This window comes from Podarcis gaigeae (assembly GCF_964106915.1).
Source record: "Podarcis gaigeae genome assembly, chromosome: 8".
NCBI classification, from domain to species: domain Eukaryota; kingdom Metazoa; phylum Chordata; class Lepidosauria; order Squamata; family Lacertidae; genus Podarcis; species Podarcis gaigeae.
This window is the reverse complement of record NC_139684.1, coordinates 18798972-18825490: the sequence shown is the minus strand read 5'-3', so window position 1 is coordinate 18825490 and position 26519 is coordinate 18798972. Positions and strand designations below refer to the sequence as shown.

General features: G+C 48.0%; 1 protein-coding gene across 5 annotated transcripts in view; it reads right to left on the bottom strand.

The window, feature by feature from the left end:
• The window catches only part of AGRN (agrin), a 243119-nt gene that overhangs the window by 62629 nt on the left and 153971 nt on the right, over positions 1-26519 (bottom strand). For all 5 annotated transcript variants that reach the window (XM_083752360.1, XM_083752361.1, XM_083752362.1 and 2 more), the window contains 6 exons: positions 25544-25768; positions 23334-23558; positions 21700-21906; positions 11706-11927; positions 4600-4794; positions 935-1135 (listed from right to left, as the gene is read on the bottom strand). In XM_083752360.1, coding sequence (XP_083608486.1) covers positions 935-1135; positions 4600-4794; positions 11706-11927; positions 21700-21906; positions 23334-23558; positions 25544-25768 — 1275 coding nt within the window. The remainder of the gene's footprint in view (positions 1-934; positions 1136-4599; positions 4795-11705; positions 11928-21699; positions 21907-23333; positions 23559-25543; positions 25769-26519) is intronic.

Genomic DNA, 26519 nt, shown 5'->3' with positions numbered 1-26519 from the left:
TGAATTCCTCAGGGACACCTTTGCTGCTGACCGTAAAGCCATCGTTTTTTCAGCAAAAGACTTTCAAAGGGAGGCCACAGAAGGAAGCCAGGGACCTGGAATCTATCAGAAAGATTCATTCTTTTGCTACAAATGCTAAACTGGCAAGGCAAAATTTGGAGTTTATGATCAGTAAGTTTTGTGGTGGGGTGAGGGGACAACAGCCTGCATGGGACAGTATCAATATTTGACCAAGATGACTTGTCTCAGGAATTTAGTAAGGATTTAGTTTCATTTATTCATTCATTCAGCAGATCAAAAGAGAACAATTTTGAATTTCAAGGTCAAATTTAGATTCCAAAGCTCAAGTTTTGAAAATTCAGTCATTTTTCTGAATTTTTGTTTCAGTATTAAACAAGTTCTGGGGCTATGCTTTTCAGAAATGAAAGGAAAATGGATCTACTGGAAAATGTTTTACTTTGAGGTGGGAAACCTCTGGCTTGTGGGTCAAATGAGGCCTGGAACGCATCTCAATTTGGTCCATGATGTCATTTCTCCCAAACCATGCCCACCTGCCCCACACCTGATATATGTGATGTCAGGTGCCGAGCAGGAAAGGATGTGGTTACAAAGGAAGATGAAGGAGCTTAAAGTGAGCTCCTGGTTGTTCCTTTGCAAGAAGCGCTTGTTGTCAGTGCCAATCAGCTCATCGGCACTGATAGCAAGCCCTACTGGGATCAGCTGCATAAAGCTGCCCCTGTAAAGGGACTTCAAAGGAGCCTACTACCACCACTGATCAGCAGTTATAATAAGACCCATTGAATTTGGAGAGATGGGTGGGCCCTGATCACATGTCAAAGCTGGTCCATGGGTGTAGGATCTGCCATGCCAGCCAGATCCAGTTCTCCGCTCCTGCTTACCATCCTGCTGCTGGGAGGAGGCAGAGAAGACTTACCATCCTCGCAAGGGCCCGTCCTTGATATCTCAATGTCCTTTTTCTGCTGACAAGCTGCCACCCGCAGCTCACACGCATTGTCGTAGGTGACGCCATTGCTCCCGCACACTCGGGCCAAAGGTTGCTTCTCGCAGCGTGGGCAGATGCACTGCCCACCCACACATATGGCCCCAAAGGAGCACGTCGTAGTCCCACAGGTTTCTAGAGGTGGGAAAAGCCGGGTGGGGTGGGGGGAGAGGAGGAAGAAAAGCAGCTGCATTAGATACTAAGAATCATAGGCCTGTGGGGCAAACATGGGAATACAGGAAGCTAGCTGAGTTACACTGTGTCAGACCATTGGCCCATCTAGATTAGTATTGTTTCCACTGATGGGCAATATCTCCCCAAATTCAGGGGTCATTTGCAGCCTTGAACATAACATAACATAACATAACATAACATAACATAACATAACATAACATAACATAACATAACATAACATAACATAACATAACAAAGATAAGATAACATAACATAACATAACATAACATAACATGGAGATGGCAGGTTTTGAACCCAAACCTTCTGCAGATGAATGCGAAACAGATCCTCTACCACTAAGCTTTGTGCTTTGAACTAGTGGGGAAGTAGAAAAAGGATTCTCTTTGGCCCAGCAGCTTAGAGGTTAAATCCACTGCCATCTATGGCATCCTTAGAGCTTGTTTAGGTACATCCAACAGTCTTATCACCACGTGCTCAGAAAGTTTAAAAGGGGTACCTGAAAGGCGAACATTACCATAAATTTCGCTCCATAACACGGAGTTTTTCTCTCCTAGAAAGTAAGGGAAAATGTCTGTGCGTGTTATGGAGCGAATGCCTACAGATGGCGGGGGAATTTGCTGCAGTCGTGAGCAGTCCGTGGCTCGCTTTGAAACAGCAAAGCGGGTGTAAGTGGCTCCTGTCAGCTAGCGGAGCCGGGGAGGAGGGAGAGAAGCAGAGCGGGAGTTGGCTGCTTTAAAACAACCCCGTGTTCTCTGTCCCTGCCTGCAGTTTTTTGCTGTCCGATTTTGGATTAGCCACTGTAGGGGCTGTGTGTGTGTGTGTGTGTGTGTGTGTGTGTGTGTGTGTGTGTGTGCTTGAGCTATCGTTCTCCTCCTCCTGCTTCCCCTTCACTCTCCCTGCGCCCCTGCGACTTTAGGATTGACACTCTGTGTGTCTGTGTGTGTGTGAGGCATCGTTCTCCTTCTCTTGCTTCCCGTTCACTCTCCCAGCGCCCCTGCGCGCCTCTGCGACTTTAGGATTGACACTGTGTGTCTGTGTGTGTGTGAGGCATCGTTCTCCTTCTCTTGCTTCCCGTTCACTCTCCCAGCGCCCCTGCGTGCCCCTGCGACTTTAGGATTGACACTGTGTGTCTGTGTGTGTGTGAGGCATCGTTCTCCTTCTCTTGCTTCCCGTTCACTCTCCCAGCGCCCCTGCGCGCCTCTGCGACTTTAGGATTGACACTCTGTGTGTCTGTGTGTGTGTGAGGCATCGTTCTCCTTCTCTTGCTTCCCGTTCACTCTCCCAGCGCCCCTGCGCGCCTCTGCGACTTTAGGATTGACACTGTGTGTCTGTGTGTGTGTGAGGCATCGTTCTCCTTCTCTTGCTTCCCGTTCACTCTCCCAGCGCCCCTGCGCGCCTCTGCGACTTTAGGATTGACACTGTGTGTCTGTGTGTGTGTGAGGCATCGTTCTCCTTCTCTTGCTTCCCGTTCACTCTCCCAGCGCCCCTGCGCGCCCCTGCGACTTTAGGATTGACACTGTGTGTCTGTGTGTGTGTGAGGCATCGTTCTCCTTCTCTTGCTTCCATTCACTCTCCCTGCGCCCCTGCGCTCTCCCAGCGCCCTGCGACTTTAGGGCCTGTTCTCTGTGTGTGTGTGTGTGTGTGTGTGTGTTTTGACCTCACTGCACTTGTTGGGGGAGAGTGTTGGTCGCAATTTTTCTTGATTTGTCTCAGAGTGGTTACTATCGTGGTTTTGTTGCCGGGGAGGAGGGAGAGAAGCAGAGCCTGCTTGTTCTAAAGGAGCAAAGCCGGAGAGGAGCCTCTCCTGCATTATTAGCAGCATCCTTCTCCACACCCCCCACGTGTGCTCCTTGTCCCTTGAGTGTTTTTCCTTCCCTCCCCACTTAAAACGTGGTTACAAAGCACGGATCCACATGGATCCTCAGGATTTTTGCATTGGGCTACCCCAAACTCACCGTCAGATCGCATGTCTGTGGCCACAGCATGAACCACAAAAATCATACACCCACTGTTTCATTTAGAATATTTTTTTCTTGTTTTCCTCCTCTAAAAACTGCGTGCATGTTATGGTCAGGTGCGTGTTATAGAGCGAAAAATACGGTAATCTAGGAGAGTTGCACCACCTCCTACTTGGTGGGTGCTGGCCACCTCTGCCTCAGGCCTGGCTTCAGCACTGGGTAACTGCTGTAGTTCAAATGCCCACTGCTGATGCTCGTCCTGGGCTTAAAAACATGGGAACATGGGTAGCTGCTTTATACAAAGTCAGACCACTAGTCCATCTAGCCTGGTATTGTCTACATTGACTGGCAACAACTTCCCAGGTTTCCAGACAGGGGACGTTCCCAGCCCTGTCTGAGAGATGCCAGGGATTGAATCGTGGGCCTTCTGCTTCCCTTGCAAAAAAACAAACAACAAGCAACAACATTGTTCTGGCATGCTGATGATGCTAGGGAGGACCCCCCCCCCCCGCCCGAGGCTGTTTGCAAAAGGCAATTAAAACCATAAAGCAACTTTTAAAAAACATAAACAATCCAATTACATGTAGAGATCCCCTTATAAATCTCTTAACTATCTCTGAAGAAATCTTTGCCTTGAGTTTTTTCCAGCCTGCAAACTCTGCGAGGCAAAAGTCCTTGAGAAATCAAGCTGCTTGTTATCTCGTGCTGACGAGGTGGATATTCAAGTACCCAATCACCCAGCGGCGGCGCTGAGAGTTCGCCGTTCGCTTTATCTGGGAAACCCAAATGAGGTTCCTCTTTTCCTGAGGACTCACAAACCCAGTGCTGCCCCTTAAGGAACTGGTTTAGAGGAGTGTTGTGTTCTCACTGGTGGGATCTCAGTGGCTCTTGCCACTTTAGGGGAAGGGACACAGATCGGTGGCAGAGCAGCTGCTTTGCATGCAGAAGGTCTCAGGTTCAATCGCCAGCATCTCCACATAGGGCTGGGGATGTCCTTTGCCCCAAACTCTGGAGGACAATTGCCAGTTAGCATGGACAATACTGATTATCATTATCATTATTATTATTTGTTGCTATTATAACACTATTTTTAATTTTATTATTCATTTGTATACTGCTTCAATGACAAAGGGACTTTTACAGTCTCATTCAGTATAAGGGCAGCTTCCTAGGTTCCTAGAATGCAAGAGTAGGCTGATTGAATGGAAAACTCCTCCATACCAAAAATAACATCCGCACATAGAAAAGTAGCACTGCAGGGAGAAGGCTGTGTGCAAACCATTTTCCTTGACACACTTGCTTTCGGTGTGTTTTAATTTCCAGTGGCTTTTGTGAAGGCAGGAGTGTTCCATTACGTGAGACCATGCCTGCAGTCTTAAGTGCTGTGACCCAGGGGTGGGCTGATCACCTCAATGAGAAGTAGAGCAAAGAGAGGCAGGGACTCACTGCAGTTGCCTTGTGCCGCCACCTCGATGTTGGTCTGCTGGGTGCAGGCCCGCACGTGGAGTTCGCACTCGTTTCCGTAGGTGTTTCCGTCCGTGCCGCAGACCGGCTGAGCAGAGGGGACGCACTCAGTGGGGCAAATGCACCTCCCAGTCTCTGCCTCGCAGATGGCGCCAAACTGACATTTCCCACAATGGTCTAAAAATAAAGGAGGGGGAACTCACTGGTTAAGGAAGGAAGCGTGATGGTCATCCAAACTGTACAGGTCAGTCTCAGGTTATGTGAGGGAATGTCCTATGAAACTCCTACGTAGAAGGCACTGCAAATTGCCCATATGACTGACTGGTAGAAGATCCCCCAGGATCTTTTTCATCACCTGCTAACTGAGATCTTTTTAAACTGGGGTGCCAGGGAATGAACCTGGGACCTTCTCAGGTGCTCTACCTGAGTTGTGGTCCCTTCAGCTTAGTGTCTCAACAATAAAACCATCAGAGGGCAGTTCAGTACCCACAAGAGGCAGCACCCCCTTCTTCAACAGCCTCCGTCAAAGCCTCCAGCTGACCCTGAGCACTGTCTTGGCTGGGGATGGAATATGGTAATGGGAGAGCCAGGCAAGCATCTCTTTTTCTTCTCCGTCTTAATGAAGTGTCAGGGCGGTCGTAAAATCCTGCTACAATCTCCCACCCCCACCCCTACCCCCCCTCTTCAGCTCAGTTCAGTGCAGCCGGCACAGAGGGAGGCTGACCCCCAAGGAAGGGAAAGAGAGGGGCGCTCAGAGACAGAGGGGTGACAGCCAGCCATTAAATCTGTCAAAGCCAAGAGCCAGAGCCACAAAATGTCATGCGAGCGCCGTGTGCTGTTGTAAGCTTCTAAACAGGGGAGGCAGGAGGGAGTGCCAGGTCGGGCACACTTATAAAGCTGTATTAAGCCACAAGCTCGTATCAAGAAGAAAGCACAACTGCAAATCAGCAGCTGTGGAAGGGACCTTCCAGATCTACTAGAGAAATGTGGAGATTTGCAATTTGCTGGTACTCACGGGGTCCTCTCTCATGTGGTTCTGTCATTAAAGCAGGTCCCTGCAATCTGTCTGGCCCACCTTGCAAATCTACACACACACACACACACACACACACTCACTCCTAACTTGATTGGGAGCTGCAAAAGTGACCCAAGGGGGTGGGGGCAGGGTTGTCAAGGCCATGGCCTATGGGTCATGAATAAAAATGCCATATTTCATACTGGGAAAACACAAGTCTTGGATTTTTGATGCTTACTTCAAAGACAAATATCAGTTTGGGTTGGGTTGGCTTAGATTAAAGGGAGCCCTGTTAGTTTGTGGAGGAGGGAGAGCTTGGCTTGATTTGAGCCTCACCCAACACTAGCCATGGGATAGCTCAGTCGATAGAGCATGAGACTCTTAATCTCAGGGTCATGGATCCAAGGGTGTTGGACTAGATGACCCTGGTGGTCCCTTCTAACTCTACAATTCTCTGATTCTTAGATGGCTGGTATTCACTGGGACTGATGGGGCAGGAGACAGGCAGCCCAAACAGTGGTTGAAGCCAGAGTCAATGCCAATGATAGGTGGAATCAACTAATTCTAGGTTTGTCCCCATCCTTTTCCTCCCTGCTGAGTTCTACAAGGGCAACACTGAGACTAAGGTGTATATAAGCCATTCATCTGAGACATGGGGTACCACTAACTGTGATTCCCACAAATACCACAGTGATCAGGCAGGGTTATAAGGGATTAGGTGGTCCTTGAGGTATCCTGGACCCAAATTGTTAAGGGCCTTGTAAATGAATCCAGGAACCTTGAAGCTGTCCAGGTAGCATATGGGCCGCCAATGCATGCTTTTGAGTATGGGAGTTATGTGCTGGCAAAGGTCTGTCCCCATCAACCATCTAGCCCCAGAATTTTGCACTAGCTGGAGTCTCCAGACCCTGCCCAAGGCTAGCCCCACATAGATTGCACTGCAATAATCAAATCTTGAGGTTAGGTAAAGGTAAAGGTACCCCTGCCCGTACGGGCCAGTCTTGCCAGACTCTGGGGTTGGTGCGCCCATCTCACTCAAGAGGCTGGGGGCCAACGCTGTCCGGAGACACTTCCGGGTCACGTGGCCAGTGTGACATCGCTGCTCTGGCCAGAGCCAGAGCCAGAGCCGCACACGGAAACGCCGTTTACCTTCCCGCTAGTAAGTGGTCCCTATTTATCTACTTGCACCCACGGGTGCTTTCGAACTGCTAGGTTGGCAGGCGCTGGGACCGAACGACGGGAGCGCACCCCGCCGCAGGGATTCGAACCGCCGACCTTTCGATCGGCAAGCCCTAGGCACTGAGGTTTTACCCACAGCGCCACCTGCGTCCCAAAAATCCAAAAATCTTGAGGTTACCAATGCATTAATCACAATGGCCAGACTCATTAGCAGGGCTTCAAGCATACCCTGGTTATACTGATGATTGGTGCTGTGAATGCAATATGTAGAACAGAGAGATGCCCTACCCCCCCCAAAACCATCATGGACACGAACTAGCAAGCTATGGTTTGTCTGCCATGCATTCCGAGGCAGGTGCCTTCTCTTCACGTTGTCGGGGCTGAGCCATAAGTCACTGGTAAGCCTAGTGAGAGCCAGAAGTTTGCTTCAGGAACCAGACCATGTGTTACTGTCATGGGTCAAGAGTGTCACCACCCCGGTGAAAAGTTATAGTCTGAATGGGAAGCCCTTCATAGTCCTTCCTGCTGAGATGTCAGGAGCCACACTGAGGTTAAAACCAGGAACCTTGAACTCTCTGTGAAATTGCCCCTTGGGGCGAGTCACTCAAACCACAGCTTGGAGCCTCCTTTGGGCAGGAGAAGTAGGTGGAAGTTTCCTGTTTGCGGAGGAATGCCTTCCCCCTGCCCAGGTGAGGTTTGTCTCCCTCCCACATTATTAACCACCAGGAGGAATATCTGAAAGCATCCCTGAAATACCCCATTCTGGAAAACCTTTACATTATTAGGATATGTGATGGCTTTAAAGTGTGTTTAGATGCTCTTACAAGTGTTGAAATGTTTTTAACACATTCTTGTTTTATTTCTTCTATTTTTAATTGTGCTGTTTTACTGCTTTGCTGCTTGACACCCTCAGCTCCTTTAGAGAGGAAGGACAGGATAGAAATTTAATAAGTAAAGTAATTATCAGGCTGTAGTTCACCGTAAATTGCCTAACCCTGTATGTCCCAAGTCAGTCGCCAAAATCATCTGGAGAAGTGCCCCCCCCCCCATAGACAAGAAACACAACTCCTGTCAACAAGGAGCTGTGTCTTCAATGCCATGGGCTCAACACTGTGGAACTCCCTCCCACTAGATGTCAAGATAGTGGAAGCTTCAGTGCCTGGCTGAAATCATTTTATTTCAGAAGGTCTCTGCATCATGAAAGCTTCTCTGGTGTTTTAACACCCACCCACCCCCGATTTCTGGGATTAAAATTTTAAAGACTTCTAAATTTTGAGGTTTAATTTATGTGTCAAATTTTGTACATGGTAGATTTGTATCACTGTAAGCCTCTTTAAGGCCTAGATGGTGAAAAGTGGGATATACATTCTCGAAATAAATAAATGATGAAAATAATGGTTAGGCGCAGAATGCTGAAGTAGACAAGGCTATTGCCTTGATCCAGCAAAGCTAATTTTATCCACTATAGCACCCCTTCCCACACCCCTCCTCCTCCTCCTCCTCTGCATTGAGAGGCATTCACAGACTGCCATTCAAGAGCATCAGTCGGAAAGTGCTTTCGGGACGGAGCGCAGCCAAAGGAGAGTAGTCCACGCCGGGCCCATTAAATCCATGGCGGAGGGTGATGAACACTTTGTGTCTCTCTAAACAGGCTCTACAACCCTGCGGGCTTCTTTCTCTCATTTTAATAGCTTCGCCTTCCTGGGAGCGGATGTATTTACAACATGACACCAATAATTCACGGCTCCTGCCATCTCCTTCTCCCCATCTCCTCGAGCCAATGTGCGTTCACAGCATGGGGCGGACCGGGAAGGGGGAAAGAGGGGTTTGGGAAGGGTAGTTCGTCTTCATAATTCATTCGCCAAACCGTACTTCTTTTTAATGCCCAGAGAAAGAAGAAGGGGAGGGCGGGAGGAGGAATGGATTGCCTGGTTGTTTCTTTGTGAGGTCTCTAACTGGAGCTCCGCTCAGTGGTTTTGCTATTTGGGTTTGGATGGTTGGAGCCTTTATACCTGTTGGCACCTGTCTGACTCGAGAGACAATGGAGTACACTTCCAGAGGTGAAGTCAAACCTCTGTGTTAGCAGCACTGAAGTGATCACCCCAGGGTACAAGTCTGGGCAGAGTATATGGAGATCCTGAGCTGTCCAGATGACACAATCTCCCTTTCAGCCTAACGGATGAGGTCCGAAGGAAAGCAGAGTAATATGTTTGGCACCAGCTTGGCTGCAGGAGTTGGCAGAAGGAGACATAGAAGGCACCATGAAACTGTCTTAGGGACTCCAGATTAGTGTGGGGCTTGTTCCTGAGCCTTTTCTCCTTCTGAAGATATCCTACAGGGCAGCAGGGTCTTTATAGAGAAACTAAATTCCTCGCAGTGCCTTGGCTTTAGGCAGCTTCTGATGTTCCGAAGTCGGTCCAGATTCATTATTGCCAGAGCAACACTGATGCAAAGCTGAGATGGTGACATGCACAGCTCCTGCACACTTCCACGAGGGCTCGTGTGGGACACACCCCCAGCGCACCGTGCCCAGCATGTTAACCTGCGCTCTGTGTGTTGCCTGCCAATTTAATTACAGCTTCAAATTGGCAATGTGCTGTCAGCTGCTGCGCATCACCGTACAAGGGCACAACTCAAATGGATGCTCTGGCATGAGGACTACTCCCCCGCCTTCCGCAAATCTCCCTGCCGCACAGATAGTTCACGCTTGGGAAACGGCCTGCTTCCACCGCACATAATCACATGCCATTGCTAGGGCATCAGTGGGAAGCAAATAACATTTCTGAGGGATACAAATTCACCTGCACATCCAGCTCGCCTGCTAAGTAACCATAGCCGCTTTGACTAGCAGCCAAAAAGCAAGCCATTCTGTAACCGCCGCTCAAAGCAGCAGGGCTTTGTTCTGCCTCCCTGTCCACCCCACCGCTTTCTGCTCTTCTAGGATTTAATGCAGTTTGGTTACTGAATGCAAGAGGACACCGGCACAAACGGTTAAGCCAAGGAGTGTCTTTCTGCCAAGGTAAGAGTTTTGAGACACGAAGGCTCCCCTTCTGATGCTTCCCCCAGCAAACGAGCTGAGCATATCGCTTTCGGAAGGTTTTTCATGTTGGAATGTAACCAAGGCAGATCATTGCTACTGCCTACTCAGATCTCCAAAGGCAGTTATCTTTCCTGGTTCTACCTGGAGATGCCACTAGGGGTTGAACCTGGCGCCTTCTACTGTACCCCCAGCGCTTTTTTTGCTCTTCAGGGGGTACTCAAGGGAACAGAGTACCGGTACCTTTTTTGTTTAAAAGTGTGGCACTTACTGTAACAACTTCATGGTGAGTATTTCTCTATTAAAAAAGCACTGTCTGCCACTGAGCTACAGCCCTTCCCTTAAGGCACCAAGTCAAACCATTAGCCTATCTAACTCGGTACTGGCTACGACAACTGGCAGCAGCTCTCTGGAGTTTCAGAGAGGGAGTTTTTCCCAGCCTGACCTGGAGGATCAAGCTCTCCCCCCATTGAGTTATAGCCCTTTCCCTATATTGCATGGTTAGTTCAGTCACACATGGTACGCATTATATTGAGGAGGGAGAAACCTCTCAAGGCTCTTTTTCTCAGGGGTGGAAGGACCTAAGGGAGAAATGGACAATGAATGAGGAGCATGGCAATAGGTGGGATTCCGCCCTGTCAAACCAGTCTCTTTGGGCTCTTGTGGCAGTTTACTACTACTACTACTACTACTACTACTACTACTACTAATTTTAACCACAAAATTCAACAAAATCATAGTAAGTACAAACAGTCAAGTAAAACCTCAAGCAATTTAAAAACAGAGCAGCAGAAGGCAGCATCATTACCTATACGTTTTCAACCTGATGTGCCAAGGACCCTGAAGGTACATCGTCCTGGATCAGGACATATCCTCACCCAGCTTTTATAACAGGGATGGGGGAAACCTGTTTTGCTCTTGATGCTGCTGGGAGACCACTCCCAGCAGCTCCCAGTGCCAGCACTGTCTCTGTTGTCTTTTTGATTGACTACCGACTTCCAACAAGCCTTTAAATTTGAGAACACCCCCAGGCTGCCTCTGTATTAGAGTTGTTTTTAATTGTTTTATCACTTGCATTGCGACCTGCTGTTATTTTTATTGATTACAGTTTAGTAATTATTTATTATCAATGTTAAGAGTGAATTTCTGTTTAATTATTATTTGATGATATATTATTAATCTGTGTCCTATTTTATTATGATGGATTATTCAACATTACTTAATTAGATATAGGTAATTTTAAGGTTATGTTTTTATTATAACTTTTTTGTATCGGATCAGATTGCTACAAGGTGTGTGATGTTTGTTGTTGCTTCTTCAACTTGTAAACTGCCTTGTATATAGTTATAGAGAAAGGCTGTATACAAAATAAAAGTGAAATGAAAAGGATATAAATTTGATCATCATAATCATCCCTGGCCACTGGCTGTGCTGCCTGGGGCAAAAAAATTGAGAAACCAGCAGGCACCACCAGAGACTGAGGACCACTATTAATTTTTTATCCATTCTTAGCGGGTGACCTTAGGCCAGTGACTGTAGGGCTGTATTAGTATTATCATCATCACTGTTGTTGTTACTATTATTAACCTTGAAGTTAGATTACTGCAATGCACTCTCTGTGGGACCGTCCTTGGGTGGTTTTTTTTATGTTGAGTGGTATATAAGTAAGTAAATAGATACAACAATGTATAAAAACATATATTACAAACAGTTATATAAAAAACAGTAAAAACCAACTGCACATATAAAAAACGATTTCATATGTAGAAACGATTTCAAATCCAATACACGTACAGATCAGGATGAAAATCTCCCACTCTGGAGGCTAAAAAACCCACCCCCTGGTTATAAACTCACCACAAGAGCCCTTGTGTTTCACCCTAATCTCCTTCCGGAGGGCGCAAGCCATGGCGTCGAGCTCACAGGGGTTGCCATAGGTGAGGCCATCACTGCCACAGACTGGGTCGTAGATGCTCTGGCACACTTGCTGGCATTCGCACACCGCTTCCTGGTTCTTCACCACGCAGGTAGCCCCGAAAGTGCACTCAACACTCAGGCAGGGGCTAGGCGTGCCAAGATCTGGATTGAGAAGTAGGGAGAGAAAGCAAAGCTTGTTAAGTGTTTCGCTCACCTACAAATCTTCTGCTCGGACGCAGTAGGTGAGGGAGGGTCTCCATCTCCAAGTGTACGGATTGAATGGGCGGAATATGGTTTGCATCCAATGCAGCACTCAGTTAAAAATTACCGTATTTTTCACGCTATAGGACGCACTTTTCCCCCTCCAAAAATTAAGGGGAAATGTGTGTGCGTCCTATGGAGCGAATGCAGGCCCCTTGGCTTCAGCAATAGCAACGCGAAGCCTGCGGAGCGCAGCGGGAACTCTCGCTGCGCTCTGAAGGCTTCAGGGATCTTTGAGGCTGGCGGTGGCGGAAAGCAGCGCTTCCCCCCACTGCCAGCCCCACAAGCTCGGGGAGCGCTGAGCAGAGAGGGGAAGCATTTTTTTTCTTGTTCTCCCCTCTTAAACAAGGTGCGTCCTATGGTCGAGTGCGCCCTATAGAGCGAAAAATACGATACTTAGCTTATAACTTGTGCTACTGGCGAAACGTTTATGTCAGAGGAACATCGCTGTGCGAAAATGCCTAAGCAAGTCGGTGGTAACTTTGCTGCACAACAGATCATGCAATCTTGTTGCACAACACATTTCCACCGGCACAGCTATTGTGATCGATTCCTCTGGTATGCAACATTAGAACTCCCCTGTCCACTAGTGCAAGTGGTTTTGAGCTAGTGGATAAACAAATGCTGGATATGACCCTCTGTATTCATGCTCCTGTCATCCAACTATATGAAGGTTTCAAGGCATAGATGCTATCATTTACCCCTTACCATGCCAGAAACCTCAAAACATGGAAATAAGTCTAGCATGTGTTTGCCAACCCTTCATTATAGGTTCCACAGTTCACTATTTGGCAGGGAGCGATAAATCTATCTGACTGAAGAAAAATCTCCTGGCGTGCAGCCAAAAAGCTTCTGCTCTTCCTTTTAGTCAGTCAGCACAATATTGCACCTTCTTTTTTGGGAAGTAGAAGACAGTTTAGCCAAGATATTCAGAATTCTGAAATCCTGAACACTGGCTTTTGGGAGAGGAAAACAAAATTTGGAAGCACGTGACTAACCCAAATGTCAAAAGGGTGTTTCCTGGATTTGTAAAGGAAAGGCGTATTTTGAAATTCACATTTCCAAAATTTTGCAGCAAGGCATGTAGCTAGATCTCATGAGTGTTGGATTGGTTATTTTATCAGGACTCCTGCATGCTTTGAGGCCTCTTGTCAGTGTAAAAGAAAACTAGGGTACCTCATTTGTCCTCTGTTCACAGTTAGGAGGGTTTCCTTGGTTTAGAGGGGTCAAAGGGCAAGTTAAAAAAACAATGACCTCCCCCAAACCAAACACTGCCTCCTGGTGGAAGAAATATTCAAGACAGTATATTTGAAGAATTCTGACCCCTTTACATATGTTTCTTTAAACTATTTCATCATGAGTAATCAAACCCAGCTTCTGACATGATGCCACTTTTGAGAATCAGCATAGTCCAGCACCTAGAAATTTGGAATTAGGACTGGGACTCCTGGGTCTGCATCCCTAACTGTTCCTAACTTTCATTATGAACACAAAAGCATCTTCAATGTGCCATCTAAAAGTAGTACTGTTTTATTTCCTGACACAGCTGCTCAGGACCACAGATTTCCCTAAGCAGCTAGTCCTTGTTGATAACATCTGATGCCGGCCAAAGGAATTTCTGCAGCCCATTCATTCCCTTTTCAACCACGACTAAGCGAAAGCCACCCTTTATTGTTCATACATGGCAGATGCACATAGCTGACAGCGGGTCAGGGAGAGGATTATCTCTCTTTATCACACATCCAAAAATCCTTTGCCACTTTAAATCTCTTATCCCAACTCACTCCCCACCCCCTTGTCTTCCACCAAGAGGCACAGTGTGGCAGATACACACATCCCCAATAAAATCAAGACCACTACCACCCTGCTTCAGATTTGCAAAAGACCCACCCTAAACACAGTCCTAAGTGGGGAGCAAGGGAGACTGCTTTTGCCAGCAAAGAAAACTTCTTCCAGTAAAAGAGGCTGTCCCTATAGAACCACTTCCATGTTTTCTAAGCCAGGTGTAGGGAACCTTTGGCCTTCCAGATGTTGCAGGACTACAGTTCCCATCACCACTAGCCCACATCTGGAGGGCTCAATGTTCTGCACACCTGTCCTAACCATCCGTCTTAAGCATGAAAAGTTAACACAAATCCTTCAGGGTATTAACTTCTGGCTTCTTTTTACGCTGCGGCATAAATTAAAGCAAGGAGGGAGCACCAACTCCCCAGTAAAGAGGACTTTATTCCCCTATTCCAATTTTGTGGGGGTTCCATATATAAATGTTACCATAGAACTACCTACACCAGGGTGCCTGTGATGTTAGCTAAGGATTAAGGGATAATAATGCATTAAAAGGGCAGCAAACGGCCAATTAATTAAACGATTAAAACACTTCTGCCAGGGGGTGGGTTGTTTATCTGCCTCTGGCACTTCACTATTTTGAGCGACCTCTGAGGGGGGCCTTCTCCCCTCCATAGGGAGAATGGTTCCCACAGGTTTTGTTTCCGCACTGTGTCACTTCTGAACTACAGTTGACAAAAGGGTAAGGACTCCTGGGAGCCAGTGTCACCAAACAATTAAAGTGTCACCCTCAAAGAATCATGGGAACTGTAGTTTCTTTTTTTAAAAAAATATTTATTAAGATTTTCAAATTCAAATGCATTAATAATAAACAACATTATTTATATCATAGCATAATTTCATCACTTCTTTGGACTCCCTCACGTCTCCCGCTCTCACTTGCATCGTTAAAAAAGGTTTTTCTAAGCAAATTACCATCTTGTTTACAATCTTATATCCGCTCGTTTAAAATAGAATCTAGCAGTTCTCCAAAAAATTTATATTTTCCTTAATCTCACTTATCGTCAAATTCGAGTCTAATTCAATGGTAGGCAATTATTCATGGGAACTGTAGTTTCTTAAGGGCACTGAGAATTGTAGAAATCTGCTTTCAATGTATGGTATGTGGCCTAAGTGTCTGATTAGGAGCATGAAGACCTGAGTTGAAATCCCTCCTAGCTGGGTGACCTTGGGCCAGAAGGGCTGTACATATTACCGTACTCACATGTTCACCACACGTTTCTCATTAAAACCGATCTTCAGCTAACGTGCATGTGTGAACAGTTAGGGACTGTGCAATACACTTTGCCAGTGGAAAATCATGCCACCTCCCGAGTCAAGGTGCATGGTATTCAAAGCTGGCCGAGTTACTTTTGCCCTGGAGGTCACCCTCTCACCATACATTTGAAGAGCATAGCTTCCCCTGAAAAATCATGGGAACCAGGATGCTGGGAATTGTAACTCTGCAAAGGGTGGGGGGACAATAGTTCCTGGCATTCTCTTGGGGAAAGCCATGTGCTTTAAATATACGGAAAGAAAGTAACACATTATTTATGAGCATGAATGCCTCATTGTCCCTTCCAAGGGTAATCTATTCCCTCAACAGAACCTGCTCTGTAATGGGGCTCCTTTATCAACGTCACCTGGGCAGGTACGCCCCCTCCTGCTCCCCTTTCCCAGTTCCATTTTGGAGCTTCTAAGCAAACAGGACGAAGGGGCAGAGGGAAGGCCCATCATGGCCGCACAGTTGACTCCTGTTGTCGCAGCCGCAATGGTGCCATTAATTGTGAGTGTGAGGGGAGGGACAGTGGAGGTATTCTGCCGCCCTACCGCCCTCACATCAAAAAGATGTGTGAGGTAATATAGGAATCTATTCAGGAATCTATTTGTCTTTTGGGCGAACCAAAAGCTACCACGTGCTTACTCAACGTACTCGGGGGAGAAAGCTTGGTGGCGACTTTCTTGGTTTCAAAATGGAGAAAAGGAGATGGGGGGAGGAGGAGAGAGAATGGCCGCCCATTCCTTATAAGCAAATTACCCCAAGCTGACAGAGTACAAACACCTACCTACTTGTCTGAATTAGAGTCTATTCCAACATGCTTTCCTGCCCCCTCCCCTGAAGTCTACATCTTTTAAAATAAGATAAAAGTAAACTAGCTATCTCAAAGTAAACCAAATTTCTTTGCCGTGAAAAGCTAAACGCTCTAACTGGTACTAATGATGCCCATGAAACAAATTTGTGGGTGTATTTATACACACACCTGCATTTTTCCATTTATTTTGTTGCTGCTGCTTGCAGTGGGAGGCAAGGAGCTATAGGGCACTGAGGCCCTCCCCTGCTGAGGGTGAGAGCAAATGTTGTTCTTGACAATGATAATGCATTTGTATTATTATTTCAAGAAGTTCAGGTCCCACTACTCCCCATTTTATCCTCACAACAGTCCTGTGAGGCTAGGCTGAGAGAGTGTGACTGCCCCTCAGTTACTCAGTGGGCTTCGATGCTCTGTGATGATTTGCTCAGCCCTATCTGCACCTTCTGTGACATCACCTCCCATAAGTTTCATGAGGGCTGGAAGCTTTGCTGCTTCTAAGTAACGGTAGCGAAGAAGCAGCTCTGGTTCTCAGAATGCCTAGTTCTGTGCTTGCCTATAGAATTGCAGACGGGAAAGTGCTTTGCCCCCCATCAATCCACAGGCGAGACCCTCCCACCGCAGCCAAGTCTTAAGTTAGAATTCCTCCTCGCTGCAGGAGTTCTCCTCAGCCTCAAGGTCACCCCAAGCCGCGCAGGAGGTTGTTCGGTGTTTCAAAAGCAGTCTCTCTTGCTTAAGAGTTTTCACTGGGTTCATAATCTTCATGCAACTGGCAGGCAACAGGATCAAAGGGTGGGTGGGTGAATGCAGGGGTGGGGAGGGGGAGGAACCTGCTGTTGTTCTGCCAAAGGCCATATGCTGGTACTACGCAGTCTCAGGATGCTTACAGGCCAAAAGAGGAAAGCCAAAGGCAGGGATGAGGGATTACAGGGGCGGTATGTGCGTGTGGCTTGTGGAGGAGAGACCACATTCCATGGGATTCAGACAACAGCCCTGAACAAGTAGAGAAAGGAGGAGACAGACAGAAAGAAGGTGGAAGACATGGAAAATAGACAGACAGACAGACAGACAGACAGACAGACAGGATGGTGTGGTGCATGGACAGCGCAATGGAAAGACAATTACTACTCTTAGGCCTCAGTGAAGCGGAAACCTTGTGTCAGGGCTATACCTCTTCAGACTGTAGATGGGAACTCATTTGGTTGAATGCTCCTTGCAGAGATAGATATCTTATTTGTTTGCCTTATAGCACAGCATTACTTGCCCTAGCAACCAAGAAGCTCAAGGTTCTGACAGATGTAACTAACTGAGCCCGTGGCATTAATGGGCTTCCCCTGCAGTGTATGCAAACTGGAACCTTCTTTTGGAAGAATTTGTGATGAGCCACCGTCGATGCAAATAAACTAAACTGGACTCCACAATCGGGGAATTTATTCCTGCATGCGTATAGAATTAAGGGTGGCATGGCGTGGGAACATAGGAACGAAAAAAGGAGTCCGCCGGATCAGGCCAATGGCTCATTATAGCGCACAGCATCCTGTTCTCACAGTGGCCAAGCGCATGCCCTGATGGGATGTGCACAAGCAAGAGCTGAGCACAACCGCACTCTCCCCACCCGCGACTCCCATTCAGAGAAGCATGACTGCATCAATCAGTGAAGGCAGAGAATAGCCATTGGGCTAGTGGACACTGATAACCTTCTCCCCCATGAATTTGTCTAATCCTTTCTTTTAAAGCCATCCAAATTGGTGGCCATTGCTGCCTTCTGTGGGAATGTGTTCCATAGTTTTAACTTAAGTGCTGTGAGAAGGACTTCCTTTCGTCTGTCCTGAATCTTCCAATGTTCTGCCCTTCCTCCAAGATCCCAGGGCGGCATATATGGTGTCCCATCCCAGCTTTTATCCACATTGAAGCCTACATCTAGCCGGGTCCTAATGCAAGTTCCTAACTACTACTTCTTCTTCGATAACTCCTAGCTGAGTAAGATTGTCTTCCATAAACACGGTTTTAACAATGAGTCCGTAAGAGACTGTGGAGGCCATTTCTGGATCCACACATCCTTTCACAGTGGGGACATTGGTTTCCGGGCATATTGGCTCTCAAGTTGTTAAGACTGGGGGATTGGTGTACAGCATGCAGAAGATCCTGCTCCCAGTATTTATTACAGGCCCAGTCAATCCAAAGGCTTCTTACTGCCTGCTAATCAAGGAAGAAGACATGGACTTTGCTATTCCTTCCTGTGCCTGAGGTGAGTGCGTTGGCATGAGAGAACACTGTCCGCAGGTATACCCCCCCCCCCAACGAGTGGCTGCTTTCATGCACAGAGAGAGAGAGAGAGAGAGAGAGAAACACACACCAAAGATGGAAGAAAGGGTCTGAAGACAGCATGATAAGAAGCCAGGCAAAGGGTTATCATAAAAACCAACCAGGAGCAGCCCAAATCACCTCATTCGCAGGGAACAGGAGAACCACACAGTGCGTGCTGGAGAGAAGGGACACCGTTCAGGGTGGGTGGGTGGCAGTGGCCTCTTGCAATGACAGCAACCATGAAAAGCAAATGCTGGTGGCATAACTGCGTGCATAACCCGTCTTGGGGAAGGGGAAGTGCAAAGCATTTTACAAGGCTCAAAAACTTCCATTCCAAGTGGGGAAGGGGTTGCTTAGTCCTTTGGACTAAGGGCACCAAGAGAAGAGGATGGATCGTCTTGGGCAGAGCTAAGGAAGGGCGGTGAGCGGGGGGGGGGGGGCAGGAAGGGTGGAAAGCCGACCTCGGAGCAGAGACATCCTGGTGGGGTGCGGCGGGGCACTGTGCGGACGGGCCTCCTTTCTCCAAACAGGCAACGCTGGAAGACACAAGACACACAACGGAAAGAAAGAAAGAAAGAAAGAAAGAAAGAAAGAAAGAAAGAAAGAAAGAAAGAAAGAAAGAAGAGAGAGCAGGAGGGAGGGAGAAGACAGACAAAGCTATGGACAACCTCCCTCCTCTGCCCCCTTCAGACATACCCTGTTTAATTCCTCCCCTCCTCTTACAATGAAGAGCCCAGCACCCAAGACCCAGGGATGGGACTAATCGACAAGAGGTAACTCTGGCAAGTTGCAAGCTTTCATTGGCAGTTCAATCTGCTAAAGGTTTTGTGAACTTATCATCGTGCAAGTGGGGACAGTTCTGAGTGGAAAGCAGGGTGGATGGGGAATTAAGCTCTAAGGCAGAGCTTCAGTTGCAAGAGTGTTTTAGCATATTAAAATAGTAGGATGTCAAAAGTCATCAAAAGTTGGCATATTCACATGATAAAGAATGGCAGCTTATCTTCTTCTTTTTATTAAATGCTGCAAAGTACAGTCGTACCTTGGATCCCAAACACCTTGCAAGTCAAACGTTTTGGCTCTCGAACGCTGCAAAGCCAGAACTGAGTGTTCCAGTTTGTGAACGTTCTCATCTGCAGTTGGGAATGTGGGCTGAACATGTGCGCGTGTATGGAGTAGGGTGTGGGTGTGTGTCACTGTAGTCTAAACTGCTCCCAAGTATTGTTGTCCTGGAATATTCACCCAAGCTAAACCTGAGTCCTGTTAGCATCCCACTTTTTAATCATCCAGTTAATAACAACAAGGAGAAATCTGCATCCTGCTAAACACATGATACTGCCTCATACAGAGTCAGAACATCTGCCCATCTTTGTTTAGCGCCACCTACTCTGAATGGCAGCTGCCCTACAGGGTCCCTGCCTCCTCATTAGCTGGTGAGTCAACCTGGGACAGCCTGCATGCAATGCGTGTGCTTTGCCTCCAAGCCTCGCTGTGAGCAGCACAAGCAGAACATCACCTTCAGCTGGACTTGGGACCCGTGACTTGTGAGCAATATATATATATAAAGCCTCTCTATCTCCAGAGGTCCGTATCAAATGGGAGGAGGAGGCTCACTTTGCATGACAGAGGGCATGCCTTGCTGGTTAGAGGCCAACTGTCAAGCACAGCTGCCTTGGGGAGGGAAGCATCTCTCAAGTCCTGGCTGATGGCATATCCCAGGAAAGGTTTCATTTATTCCCTAGCTGTTTGATGGGGGGGATCATGTTGTGTCCACTGGGGTTGGCAGAGTACAATGCCCTGGAGAGAGGAGGAGGAAGAGGAGAAGGGGCAGAAGGCCACCCAGGCCACACAAGAACAGTGCCCTCTAAAAATCTAAAACAAGGCGGGTTAGGTGGGGGAAGAGAACACAGAAATGCCTCCAAGCGTTTCCTGTCCTGGATTAGCAAGGAACAGCTGAGTCAGGCGCTCTCTGTGCCCCTGAAGAGCCTTTGGCCTCCTCTGCCAGGTACGGATAAAAGCCAGGAGCAAACCTTGAAGCTCTGCCAAGCTCTGTGCCGCGATTTCAGGCTTCGGGGGCCTTTGGCTTCAAAGGTAGTTGCGTTCCATTTGCCTTTGATTGGCTTTGCCTAGCGCACTTTCAAAATTAATCCCTAGGCTTTGCTAACAACATCATGACTCCCACGAGGTGGGGTTTTTTTGGGTGTGTGTGTGTGTGTGTGTGTGTGTGTGTGTGTGTGTGTGTGAAGAGACAGACTTCCCACTCCTCAGCTCTCTCCCCTTCCTAGGAGGAGGAAACTGTGAGGTCTGAAAATGATGCTGAAGATACAGGTGGATACTCTCCCCACTCCTTTCCAAAGGGACATACACAGAATTATGTGCTCACAAACAGCCACAACTGCTGGATTGTTCAGTTTGCCACTGTTTCTGGAAGACAGGGTGTTACATCAAATATCAGTCCCTCACGGAGTACACTCCAGCAGTTCCTTGTTGGATATAGTCTGAGGCCTCCTCACCCTGTGGACTTTTCTCCCATCAAGTTCCTTGCCAGCACCTTCTCCTTGCTAGGCTTTGTCTCAACTGAAGTTCCCACCAGCTCTTCCCTGCCCCTTTGGCGGGGAAGTGAGTCAATCCCTTAAGTCAATCCTGTTGGGCAGCTGGGACAACGGGCTCTTCTCAGTGGTGGCCTCACAACTTTGGCGCTCCCTCCCCCAAGGGGCTCTGTTGGGCCTGCTCACTTCAGAACTGCAAGTCTACTCTAGGGAAATCAATACCTGTTTCACGTGTATCGGGCTCTCTCCCTCTTGACAGATTTGAGACAGACAAGAAAAGACGAAGGCGAGAAGCATGGCCTACAGATCACACCTGTAAACTGAGAAAGGTTTGTAGGGCAGAATGGAGATGGGGAGAAGGCAAAAGGTGCGGAGAGCATCGCAGGAGCTGCCCCGAAGTGGCGTTACCTGGGGTGAAAGGAATCACCTGTGGTGCAAAAGGACAGCAATGGGAGCTGCTTCTGAATGGCATTGCAGGCAGAGCGAGTTGGCGGGTGGACGTCACAAACGGATGGACAGACAGATGGAAGGGAGGAAGGCTGGGTGGGAGGGAGACATGGACTGAACACTCCACACACTGTTATTCAAACATTCCCCATTACAGAGAGGGAGCGAGCAAAGGAGGGAGATGACCGGAAGGCAAAATCCCAAGACAACCTTAGCCAGAAGAAACAGAGCAGGCGCAGGGCCACAACCACTTCAGAGGAGATGAGCCGGCAGATCAGACCTGCCACCAGTGGCCCATTAAAATGGCAAAACGAGCAGCGACTTACCTTTGAAAATTGGGTTCGCGGGGACTCATCAAACGGATGATACAGGGAGAGAGAAGGGCTTGGGCCTCTTCCACTCTCAACAGCTAGGGAGACAGGGAGAAGCTGTCGCCCCCAGCAGTTTTGCACGACTTACCACAAGGGCCCTGGTGCTTGACCGGGATGGCGGCTCTTTGCTGGCATTCAGCTTTCTGCCGCTCGCAGTCGTTGGCGTAGGTCCGGCTGTCCCTGCCACAGAGAGGCCGGTAGGAGCCATCACAAGCGATACGCTCGCACGAGCAGCGGGCAGCCCCCCGGCGGTTCAGGCACACGCCGTTAAAGCGACACTCATCCTTGCACTTGTCTGGAAAAGAACCGGGCAGGAGAAAGCAGTGAAATTTGGGAGCAGCACTGGAGTGTGGGTCAGTGGCCACTTTAAATTAAGAGGCACGTCCAATCTGTCCCTTCTGTTATTGACTATTGAAGAGGGCTGGGTTAGATGGGCTCTTGTGTTCCTTCCAACTCTATGATTCTTTGACAGAGAAAATCCTGGGGCCCAGGATGAATAAACGGTAGGCATTTTGCAAACTGAGAGCTCTCTCGTGCTACAATATATTTTATTTATTTGAATATTTATAAACCACACTTCTGTGCAAAATATCACAAAGAGGTGTACAGGCTAAAAATGCAACAGAAACATCCAACATGTCAGTAAGAGCAAATGGCAAAGCGTCTCAGGTTTGAAAGACCCGTCTTGAATAATATGGTTTTCACAGGAAGCTCCTGCAGAACCTCTGGTGGCACTAAAGCCCCAGCCCCCGATAAAAGCCAGCTGACCCTCAGGGGCATGCGTGGGACTGCCAATGGTTCCATCAGCTATTGCGGTAGAGCATAAGGAATTAGGTGGTCCTGAAGGTACTCTGGTTCCAAGATTATTAAGTCTTTGTGAACTAACACAGGAATTTCGAACCTGGTCCAGCAGCAAATTGGCAACCACTGCAGCCCTCTCAGCAGCAAAGTGACATGCTGCCAGTAAACTATCTGACCACCACATTCTACACTAATTGCATCTTCCTGGCCAGAGACAAGGGCAGCCTGACATACAGTGCATTATGGTAATCGAGTCCTGAGGGTTACCAATGTATTGACCACTGTGGCTAGGCTGTGTGTGTGTGTGTGTATATATATATACATATACATATACACACACATGCACACATGTCTGGATCAATGGCAGGAGAATGTGCCTAAGAACCAGCCCCTGCACAGATCTCAAGCCATTGTGGAGAAAGGATGTGCATATTAAAATGGTGAACGGAATACTGCAGAAACGGGGTGGTAAACAAAATCTCTAAGTCACATTTTGTGGTGTATTGTACACATTGGCTTGTGAATGTGCAAAGTCTCCAAGTGGAGAATATGCATTCTGACCAGCGAGAAACACTGGATGACGTTTGGGTGCTTTGAGCATTCTCCACCATCTTCCACAGAGTATGAACGCCGACAAGTCACGTCAGAAGCAATAGGGTTCTGATTCTGTTGATTTGTTTTGCCCCTTCAACCATACTCCTCCTCACTGCCTACAGGACTTGCTTTTCTCCTCTAGAAGAAAACAGTCCTAATACTTTTGTATGGGGAAATGTAAATGAAACCTATCACGATTCATTCTAAGGACAGGGCCTTTCCAGTGCTGGCCACCCCCCTCCAACTGCGGAAATCTGTCCCTAGAGGTTTTTGTTTCAGACACCCTTCACGTCAACCTGTAACAACTTGGAATTTAGACTCTCTTACCCTGAAGCAGGCACTGTCCTGACCGCACTTTCTGGATCTCGATCCCCCGAATGGCGCCCGACCTCAGCATGACACAGTCGTTGTCATAGGTTACCCCCTCATCGCTACACACTGGATCCCGCTTCAGCGGGCAGCTCTCAGGCCGGAGCAGGAGCTCAGCACGCCGAGTGCGAGGGTTGACCCGGCAAACTCTGTTCATGTCGTTGTGGGTGCTCTTGCAAGGGTCTGGGGAAAAGTAGGTGAGGAATGATGTGAGCGTATGGAAAAAGCTTGCAGCCATCCCAGGAATTGAATCTGGGACATTCGGTGTGTAACACTGCTTGTCTAGCACTGAGCTATGGACTCAACACTCCAGATATAGTTTCTCCACAGAAGTTGCCTTTGATTTATCTAGTCCAACACTGTAGAAGTGAAAGCAGTTCTCTAGGGTCTCAGGATGGGGGTCTTTCCCTGGCACAAGTGCTGGTGGATGGATGGTGCTCTATTCCCCTTTCCAGAGCTACAATTCCCAGAGTTCCCTGGGAAAAGGGACTGACTGTTACACCACCACTCAGAACTGTAGCTCTGCAATGGGAATGGGGGGGGGGGTCCTAATCTCAGCACCCTTGAAAAGTGATGGTGCCCATGATTCTTTGGGTGGGGGGAGCCATGATAGGATGAGCATAACTCACAACTCAGACACACTATTTCAGAAAAACATCCCCTCAATGGCTACCTGATAGATCTCCATGATTCTCCATGGAAATCTACCCACTTGCTGGAGGCTAGAGAGCCTTGCAAGAGTTCACACCTACAGACGTATTGCAGGGTGCAAGAAAGGTGAGTCAAGGGTCCCAGAAGGATACTGACCACCTAGAAAAGACAGACTTTCCAGGTGGTCGGGACATGGGCCACGTCAAAAGGAGATGTGCAGAACCAATGGGCATGAGCAGCCATCACACACACACCAGGTATCTGAGCACAGGTGGAGATCATTGGCCTTCCAGCTCCCTCCCACCTAATCTGGGTTTATCGAAATCGCCTTCCATTCACCCCTTGGGCACTTTTATAGAAACACCGAAGATACAGGACTACTTATTGGCTAATCCTGCTTCTCTGTCTCTCCACAGGGGCATTTTCAGCGCCCAGCTAATACCTGGGAGGAACCAACTTGATTCAACACATATGCACAAAAGGGCATTATTTCCTAACAAACATAACCCACAAGTTCTGAAAAATAAAATAAAATCCGAAGACTCTGAAATATCTACATTCCTATCCTGCCCCTCCAGAGAGAGAGAGAGAGAAACCCAAAAGGGAGGATAGAAGATTAACACATCACCATGGAGACGAGAAGAGCCACACATGTATATACTGGGTTGGGAGAGAGAGGACTCTTTAACCTCAAAAACACACAGCAGAGCACAACGGAAGCTGTTTACAAATTTTGGTGGGTACTTGGGCAAGAGGCTGTTTTACCCGAGTGGGGAAAAACAAAGCAGAAAACAATTCCCTTGAGAATGTACAAAGCATTTTTGTTTCAGCTTTTAGCGATGCACAGCCTCACAGTACTTTCATACTAAGACAGCCTTTCCCAAACCTTTGAGTCCCCAGGTATGGTTGGACTGCAACTCCTACCACCCCCAGATGGTATGGAGATGATGGGAGATGTAGTCCCAAACCATCTAGGGAACCAAGGTTGTGGGAAGGTGCTTCCCAAACTTGGGCCTCCAGCTGTTTTTTGAACTACGACTCCCATCATCCCTAGCTAGCAGGACCAGTAGTCAAGGATGATGGGAATTGTAGTCCAGAAACAGGTGGAGACCCAAGTTTGGAAAACACTGCTCTAAAGCAGAGGTGGGCAAGCAGTTGCTCACTGCATGTTTGCTGGACTCCAATTCCCATCAGCCCCAGCCTGCACGGCCAATGGTCAGGGATGCTGGGAGTCATAATCCAACAATACTGGAAGGGCCATAGTTTCCCCATCCCTAGATTAAAAGTGAGATGGGAGCACCATTTAGAAAGGAGGTTCTCTGCTGTGCCTCTGCATGAGTGGCTGCTCTGGCTTTTATTAAGGTACTGAAACAAAGGTGGGGAACTCCCATTAGTCTCAGCAGGCATTGAGGGAAGATGGGAGCGGCAGCCTGAGGGAAGATGGGTGTGGCAGCCCAGCAACATCTGGAGGGCCAAAGAGAGAACAGCGAGGCAGCCAGAAGCCCCAGAAAACTCACCACAAGGCCCGTCAAACTTCTTGAAAAGGTTCTCTTGCTTGTCGCAGGCGTGCCTGTTGAGGTGGCACTCGCTGCGGTAGTCCTTGCCGTCGCTGCCGCACACCACGTTCTCAGGCACGCCGCTGCATGAAGACGGGCAGATGCACTTAGCTGACAGCCCATCCGTGGAGCGGGCACAGGTGCTTCCAAAGCTGCAGGTCACCTCTGCGCAGGGGTCCTTCGAACCTGGGGAAAGAAGAGGAGGCGCAGGGCCTGGACTGATGAGCATGCAAAAGCATGACTGAACAAGGGAACTGATGAGAGGTGCAATGTTTGGCAAGTGTGCGTGGTGGGGGAGATGTTGCTTAGGAATGGCGTTTAACAACTTGGGTCCAGGATATCTCAGGGACCACTTGATCCCTTATATCCTTGCCAGATCACTAAGGTCTTCAGGGGAGTCACTGTTAGTGGTTTCCATACTGTGGGTCCAATTTTATGGAACCCCCTTCCAGCTGAAGCCAGAGAGACCTCATCTCCCTGTTGAACTTCCAACAATTATTGAAGACTCCCCCCTCCCCAAGGCTTTTAAACTGAATTCTCATTTTATAGTTATATCTCATTTTTTAGTCTTATTGCATTGGGGTTTTTTGTACACTGCTTAGAGATGGCTGTGGTTATTGCTGAAACAATAAATGATAATGTTTGGTGGGAATTCCCACCAAAAGGTGAGAAATAGACCTTACAGAACGACAACTCCCAGAGTTCTCTGGGAAGAGGGATTGTCAAGCCATTCTAGGAATTGTAGTTCTGTGAGGGGAATGGGGCCATCACCTAATAAATCTCGGCACCCTTAAAAAAGGAGTCTCGGGGGGGGGGGGAGAGCCATGACTGTTTAAAGTGGTATGATACTGCTTTAAATGTGAAGATGGGGCCTCTATGTGGGTATAATGTTGACATGATTGGCGCTGCATATTGTAAAGTAACCTCTTAGCATGCT